At 44.8% G+C, this 8250-nt stretch overlaps 1 protein-coding gene across 1 annotated transcript; it reads right to left on the bottom strand.

Annotated features, from left to right (window-relative positions):
* Positions 1–2923: 2923 nt before the first annotated feature.
* On the bottom strand, positions 2924–6211 carry LOC135372498 (uncharacterized). The gene is made up of 4 exons (XM_064606104.1): positions 6018–6211; positions 5536–5626; positions 4002–4152; positions 2924–3132 (listed from the first exon to the last, which is right to left on the bottom strand). The coding sequence occupies exons 2-4, from the start codon at positions 5576–5578 to the stop codon at positions 3003–3005; spliced, it is 324 nt and encodes a 107-aa protein (XP_064462174.1). The 5' UTR covers positions 5579–5626; positions 6018–6211; the 3' UTR covers positions 2924–3002.
* Positions 6212–8250: the final 2039 nt, after the last annotated feature.

Genomic DNA, 8250 nt, shown 5'->3' with positions numbered 1-8250 from the left:
TGAATCTTCTGCAAGGAAGGATACGAAAAATAAATTGTATTGCCAAGCTACCGTGACGAGCTACCTGTTTACCTCGGTTCCAGGACTAAAGCTCAACAGACAAAAACTCACCGGCAAAAGCTCACCGCGTCGCGGGAAATTGCTTCTCCTTAGTTTCCACTAGTGAGTTCCGTGCATTTTAACGTACAAACTTACTATTTGCTCTCAACTTATTGCTTATGGCTTCTTTCGCCTTTTAATATTATCCTTATATTTATGATTTATACACGGCAAAAAGGTGGAAGGATAGCGAACGCTCACACACTCGAAGATAGAAGTTTTTGAAACTCGAAATATTTATTCTTGCCCTTAGGAGGTTTAAGAAGCGAATGCAGCTCCCCACAGACTGTTGGTGCCTGAACCATAGATTGAGAAGTTACCGGTCAAAAAAGAACTCGTTACAAGTTAAGTTACTGTGTGCAAAATGTAACTAAGTTAATAACGAAGTTCTTCATCCTGAAATGTAACTCGCAGTTACTGAGTTACTTAAAAGAAAGAACGAGTTACTTCCAAGTTACTTCGGACACAAAATAGCATTACGCAGGTGCAGCGCGCGTGACCAGTTGAGTTAGACCTTGAGATGCCTGCGGAGGAGTGCAACACGCTTAGATCGTTGACGTTTATGTCCAACAATACACCTCTCCCCGTTTGTAAACAAATGACGTCATAGTGTTCGACAGAGCCACAAATTTGGTAGAATTGGACTACGCTCGAAGCTGGAGATGAACAAGGTCGCGCCCGAAAACCACGGTCTTGTGGGGATTACGATATGGTCCCTTAAAGGGACGCGACCCTCGGTCCTGCTTTTCTTTCCGTGGGAGGCAGCGAACAAGTGCCCGTTCGTGGAACCCAGCCCTCTCCTTCCGATTTGTTTCAGTTTCAGTCTGTCTACCAATGTCATGATGACGTTTCTCTGGTAGAGGTCTATTCGAACGCTTTGCATCTTACTCCCTGTGGGCGCACAATGGTTCAGCTTCATTTCAATGGCAGCGGTTCTTACTTCCTGAATAAAATACTGTCATTGATTGAATATCACGTTTTATGGCAAAAAAATGCCATGAAGAAACCGAAGCGAAAGCAAGAAAATATGTGGACGTGAGTGAAAAGCGAGTTAAAAGTAAGTTGGAACTTAACTTAAGTTACTTTGGCAAAGTTACCTGAAAAAGGAACGAGTTCCTCTGAAAGTTACCATGGCGCAAAAGTACCGAGTTAAGTTACAAGTTACCAAAAAAAAAGGAACTTAGTTACAGTAACGAGTTACCTCGAACTCTGGCCTGAACAGATCCCGGTGGTCCAGGTACTGCTCGCACAGATGTTTCAGACGCTCCTGCAGGCGAATGGTGTCCCGCCTGGATCTCTTTGCCGAAGCTCAGTGTGCTCAGTGTGACTTCAAATCACGGATATCGTATCGTTGCGAAAATTCCAGAGAAAAAAGGACGCAATATCTACCCCCACCCGCGGGCAACATACCGCCGATATAATGAAAGATGAATAATAGATGAAGGGTAGATCACAAGCAGGGGCGGATTTAAGAGGGGGGGGGCGACCGCCCCCCATACGGCTGTGTTCCCTATGTAAAAACCTTATCTCCTGGATGATGCCGTGCCGCAAAGCACGAAATTTCCTGAAGACCCCCCCCCCCCCCCATGACAGACCCTTAAATCCGCTCCTGATCACAAGTTTATACATCACAATGCCAGGGAAGTAATAAGCACTCAAGACGAGATATTGGCCACGACGTGGTGAGCTTTTGTCCGCGTTCGACGGCTCACGGGTGAGCTTTTGTCCGCGCGCCGTTTACCTCAACAATGATTAAAACAAATTGTTTCTTGCAAGTTTAGCTACGATAAACTCTTCTTACCCCAAGCTCAACTGAACGACGGTTGTGATGGTGCAACGCGCGTTTTCGAATGACCGGTCGCTCTGACTACCATCCATGTCTTTCAGGATTTTTTTTTGTCTGTGATTGTATAGCTATGTTTCTTTCATCCCTGGTTTGCATTATGTTGTACAGTGGCATTTGCTTGATACTTTTATGTCGCGCTTCTACACTGAGGTGTACATGAAGACGATACTTTTTTAGACAAATTAATGGCTTTGACAGAAGGGCCTCATTTTAATATGCTTGCTTCGGTAAGTCATACATGCTTTTACGCGGCCTGCGATGAATAGAAGCAAGCAACCTGGTATATATACACACACACACACAAAGCAACATGCGTAAGTTACCACTGTAATCGCGCATGTAAAGTAATGGGGTACACATACCTTCACGTGTGTTTCTTTAAATTAGATGTGGAGACCATTTAAGCGGAGATACACTTTTCTCTTGGAGCACACACAAGACACTTGAAAACAAGACTTCCGTTTTCTTTCTCCTCGTGGAAACGAAAAATACTACAGAGTGACGGCAGTGAACCAGACACTGAACCAGACAGAAACTGAAACACGCCGTAAACCATCGTGGATTGCTCCAGTGTCGGCGGAATGCGCAGTGGACGATGCTAGTTTTCGGACTGTTAGCATCGCTCTCGTTCCGCATAGTCAAAGTTCCTTACCTAGTTCACCCTTTCACTTTTCTTTTGTATCTCAAAAGTAGCGGTAGCGGAACACCATTTGCTCTGCTCAGATTTGTAGCGGAAATTACGCTTTCGCTACACATCTAAACCGCAGCGGAACCGCTCCTCCGCTATCAAAATAAGTACTCAATACAGTCGCAACGCTATTAGTAGCACCGACGTACACCACTGCGGTCAGGTTACCATATTTCTAGTCGTTCTGTGAGATTACGTGCGCGTTCAGCTGCTAAAGGATTGGGCTGAACCGCTAGACGTACATTGTGGAATGAATTTGCTGGTTTATTTCGAATAAACATGTCAACTGCTGCATGCCAACTGTCGATTTATTTCGTACAATATGCCCTGGCACGTGTAGTTCTGTGGAATGTGGGTACATTTCGCTTCTCAACATTTGTCGGCACAGGACAGGTCACCCACTAGTGCATCTCGGTGCTGTTGAAATATTTTGTCAGCAGCGTATGAGCACTCTCCCTGTAGGCTATACTTCAAACACATCTCTAGTGCATCCAGGTAACTGTGAAGGGAAATAAAGATATAAACAATGCTCTTATATATATGCGTTTCGAATCGGACGTGACTACTTCTAACGCAGAATACTTTCTTTGCCCACGGTTTGGTGAGCTCGAGAGCGCATCCTCCTCCAATCACAGTAGCATACCGTACACACTAGTCGATCAGAACAAGAGTGTACCGAAGACACGTGCCTTACACAGAACTACAAGACGAGCGACCTGCGACCTGCCTGCTTAGACTGGCTGCACGTTGCTCAGGGGACAATGATACGGAAGTTGGAATATTGTGGGACCACAGTTTTGCATTGCACTCAGTGCTCTTCGACTTCGTATCACTCGTTCGTTCCAGACTGCAGTGCTGCCCCGCAGGGCTGCTTTTTGTGCGATCAAATTGAACACCACTTTACCAAAGTGCCATTTTGTTAAAGCCTTAATTATCCTAATGTGACCTATCTCCAGTTTCCAGCGCACTGTGCGGACAACAAATACACTTTCCATTATAATGAAAACTGCGATGTTTGGTTATACCCCGTTGAAGATTTTCGTACTTTCATTAGGAAGATGCCAATAATCATGATACATTGTTGATATATGATTGAAAAAATCTCGTGTTTTACTTTTTCTGGCACGTCTTTTTTGGCTACCACTTTTTCGCACTGCTTTTTCTGGCATGTCGTTCATCTGACACGCAAAAAATGTGCTTTCTGATTAAATGGCTGAAACAATTTATTGTTTCACATATTTTTTTGGTACTTTTATTCCAAATATGCAGAAGCCCTGTTCCTTAGTATGGGAGTGTAACTCATAGGTACGACCGTAAGTCAATATTAGTGATAGGACAAGTTTTTTTCAATATGAAGGACATTCATACCAGCAGATGGCCCTGAATTGTGACGGGTCTGACAGGTCCGTTACATCCCATTCGATGACATCACGATGACTAGGGTCTAGTCTCAGCGTGTAAGCGCACTCCAAAGTCATAATGAAGCCTTGCTCTTTCGGGCACTCGGCAGACGCGACCGCTGCAGGAGAATTTGGAAAGAACTGCGTAAACAACATTAGCGTACGAAACAGTTCCTTCATTCATATAGAAACCACACGTTCAACCCGTTATTGCTTCGGGATTAGATTCGGATTGAAGCCACACGTTCAAACCGTCATTGCTTCGGGATTAGATTCGGATTGAAGCCACATCGGCTCCGTTTACTACAAGGATATTTCATGTTATGTTCACTCCTATTCATTTCATGTTCACTTAAAATAATGTGATATTTGTGTAGGGTAGCAAACAGGAGGGAACTCGCTCTGTATGTTGCTCCGGTCAAATGTCAGCGTAAATCCTTTAGCCTAACGTTCATGGGATGAAATAGGAAGGTGTCCAGCATCGTGGCGATGTCTTCTATATTTTTATGGGCCTTGGAGGTGATGTGGGGCGAAGTTTGGAAACCACTGGGTTACAGGATTCCAATACATAGTGCAGTATGGTATGGTAGCTGTCGGTTCCTCCAATAGGGAGTGGGGGAGGCTATCCATGAGGGATGACTTTAAGACGTACTGTGCGTGAAATGGCGGGTACGTGGCGGGAATGTGGGCAGCCTCTTGCGGGATCTTGATGGTTGTTATCCTGATAGCTCCTTTTTGCCACGCTAATAACAAGGTGGAACCCACCGGAAGGAAAAAGAGACAGAAGAAAAGGAGTAGGAAAGGCACGAATAATTGCCGCTGCTTTAGTTATCAACTGCAATCTCAAAAACACTTGACTAGAACGACTAGACAGGCCACTTTGGCCTCGGTTATGCGTTATATTTTGCCGACACTTTATAGTTTCTTTTTCTTTTCTTTTTTCTTTTTTTTTTGTGTGTGAGTGGAAATTCTGGGCAATTCTTTCTACGCCGAGGAAAAAACGGACAGAAAAATGTTTTTGGTACGCCAGTGTCTTAGGTTTTTTACGAGGCCCGATATTTCTATTTAGGACAGCTCTTTCTTAGCAACGGCGGATGAGTGTCCCTACATACCGATGGCCTGTCAACAACGCCGACGACAACAGTTTCTGTTGGTTTAGTGATGATGAAGGGGGTGATACGTTGCATAGCCAATACTTTAACCCGTTGCGCGAGGCCTATTAGCAAGGTGGGCTACTCGACAATACATGCAAACGAATGCCAAAGTTAACACGTTCTCAAACACAGCAGTCACTCTTTGTTGACTACACTACAACAACTATTTCAAAGAGGGTAAGGGAGAAAATGAATGAATGCTGGTATGCTGTTACCTCTGGAATCTCTCCTTTTCCCGGTATCGGGGTACTATTCCGTTGCCATGCACCAGCTCGGCTGCGCCCTAGCCCTTCTAGCTCAACAATATGTCCCTCCTATGTCGATATAACGTACGAAACCTCCGCTTACCCAACATAGTGCCAAGTACGAAGACAATTGCGCAGAGCTTCATGTCGCTGTTCACTTAGGCTTCCTAGTTTCTGGTAAGGAGCTTCTAAATCTGCAATCATGAGCAACAGGGCGACCTTTTGCATACATAGCGGCAGAATTGAAGCGAGACAAATTGCGGAATTATTGGATTCGCAAGCGACGTGGAGCAGCTAGTTTCATAATGAAGACACGCGAGTCGTTAGTCAGCGTTTGCTACACGTTGTATTTCAGGCTTCATTGTGTTTACGAAATTTTGAGTTTATTTCCCGCGACAAATCTTTGTTATTACAATGCGCATCATTAGTAGGTCAATCGTCGTCGCAACAAAATTTCAACACCGATATATCTCTCATAACAATCGTTGCCTGATCTATGCGTTGACGAATCGATGTGCAGAATCTGATTCTTCACACATTCTTAGAATGTAGTTAGAGAGAACGGAAGAGCGTGAGGGGACTTACCGGACGTAACACTTGCGGTCGGTTTGCCAATATACTGACTCTGGATGTTATAAGTATGTACACGGGTAGGTGGGCGTGTTTTGCAACAATCTTTCCTCATGCGGAGCAACCAATGGCTGGTGTGCTATACGTTCTTGTGGATAAGGTTCTTCCAGCTGCCTCGTAGGATGATGAATGTTATCGCTTCTGCTAGCCTTCTGGACGCCATATAGAGAGTTTCCTGTACATGTACTATGAAGCCAGGGTTCTCTGTTCAATGGTATTTTGATACGGCGCTTGACAGGAAGAAATTTTATCGCTCATGAAGAGTACGGGAAGGGCAGAGGAGGGACGGCGGCCCAATACGGTGACACGGTGTTAGCAAACTGTGTTAACAACTCTGGGCGACTAGCGTAGCAATATATTGGTACTTAAGAGCAAGATCCTTATGATGGGAGCCGCTGCCATTTCGAGCAGCAACAGTTCTTGTACTGTGAGGAGGGTGGAAGCAGAAGATCCAGCGCCTGTTTGAAATTTCCAACATGAGGCTTCACGTGTAAGGATACCATAAGAAATAGATGTAATATTGGCGCCATGAGGTGCGCGTCACACTGTGCGGGAGCGCTTTGCGTCACCCCTCCCCAATAATGGATTTCCTTTCATACAAGACCAGAGGCAGAAAAAAAAGCACGTTCTCGCAGAGGGCTCTTGATATTGCCGCAGAGATAAAGAGGTACTGGTGCTGCACGTCACCCCCTTCCGTCGCGACACCCCGTGCAGTCGCACCCCCCGCACCCCGTTAGTGACGCCTCTGGTAACAGGATACTGAATACCCAATGCACGATGTAAAATACTTAGAAGCGGAATTAATCAGAGTAGAGTACTGAATGCCTCAAAAATATAGTTGCAATCTGTTTAAAATACTTGAGGCAGCATCATGCGCATAGTAAGCCACATATGACTGTTCGATCACCACGTAAGATCGAGGGCGAGACGTTTTTGGGCGCCAGGACCACAGTAAGGAGAATGTTAATTGAGGGACCAATATAAGTATGCCTACTTGCTTACTTCCTCTCGAATGAACCAGCAGCTCATGAAACTGCCGCTTTTCTCCAGAGTACCTTTGTGAAGGTGTAGAGTATACTGTATACAGGGTGTTTGCTCTAACGTGTGCAGAAATTTTATATAAAGTGAGCGATATAAGAGAAACGAGCGCTACTTTTCAGCTACATGACTAAGAAACAGATGCTACCAGTGAAGCAGTACCTGTTTCTTACTGAAGTAGCAGAAAAGTGCCACTTGCTTTTCTTTGCTGGCTCGCTTTAAATATAATTTCTGGACACGTTAGAGGAAACACCATGTACAGAGTAACGCATGACGTGGCCTAAGAATTTGGGCAGAGTAACACACGAGGCCGGAAGGGGGACATAGCCTGGCAGGCGGCCACATCATTGCTCGTTATGTTCTAATATCTTAAGCTATGATAAAAGAACAAGGGGCTTCCCACTAGTTAAATGGTCATTACAGATGGAATTCGAAGAGCTCCGGCAGAGGAAACTAATGCTCTGTCACGGTGATTGACAGGCACTGAGGAACGCTAGCAAGGCTAAATAGTTAGATTCCGGGAAAACAGCCTTGTCCAGTCTCACGACGCGACACACCTTGCCATGTTTCTCTCTCTCCTCTGATAATGCTCTCTGCAACGTCCCATCAGGGACCCTACTCGGACAATTCTTCGAACGCCCGTTACGGTATATCCTGCGGATGTAGAATTAAGGACGTCTATTCATGTAGCTCCCAGAGATGTCCATCTGATATCCATGTCTACGCATCGTTCGCAAGTGATGGTTGGATGAAAGACTCTTCAGCCTCTTCAAAAATACGCTACTACATGGTCCCACAATAAATTTTGGAACAAAAATTTGAGGACTTTTCAAGGACCTTTGAAGGCTCAGCCGTCACTTTGTCTCTGATGTAAAAGACTAGGGCCTCACTGTTTAGGCTTACACACAGGCTTGTAAAAGATACTCACAAAAACTATTTAAGTTATGTTACTGAGTACCGGGCACAAAAGGAATTGAGTAGAGTACTAAATACCCAATCTTGAAAAGTATTTAAGATGGAGCATTAAATACTCTTAAATGCATCTCGTTACTTCCAACATACTTTGACGTCCCAGTTGGAATTCGCTATCAAAGGAATACGAAGAGCGTGAAATTGAAAATGGCATTACCAAGAATTTTATCAGCTCGCA

Source organism: Ornithodoros turicata, unplaced genomic scaffold, assembly GCF_037126465.1.
Source record: "Ornithodoros turicata isolate Travis unplaced genomic scaffold, ASM3712646v1 Chromosome15, whole genome shotgun sequence".
Taxonomy (NCBI): Eukaryota; Metazoa; Arthropoda; class Arachnida; order Ixodida; family Argasidae; genus Ornithodoros; species Ornithodoros turicata.
Note: the sequence above shows the minus strand (reverse complement) of the source record. Positions and strands in the feature narration are given on the sequence as shown.

Excerpts from the sequence above, each read along its gene's own strand:
- LOC135372498 (XM_064606104.1), bottom strand. The coding sequence starts at position 5,578 with ATGAAGCTCTGCGCAATTGTCTTCGTACTTGGCACTATGTTGG. Across the intron at positions 4,153-5,535 it reads CGTACTTGGCACTATGTTGG|CGGTCGCGTCTGCCGAGTGC; the intron begins GTAAGCGGAGGT and ends ATTCTCCTGCAG. Across the intron at positions 3,133-4,001 it reads CAATTCAGGGCCATCTGCTG|TTACCTGGATGCACTAGAGA; the intron begins GTATGAATGTCC and ends TTCCCTTCACAG.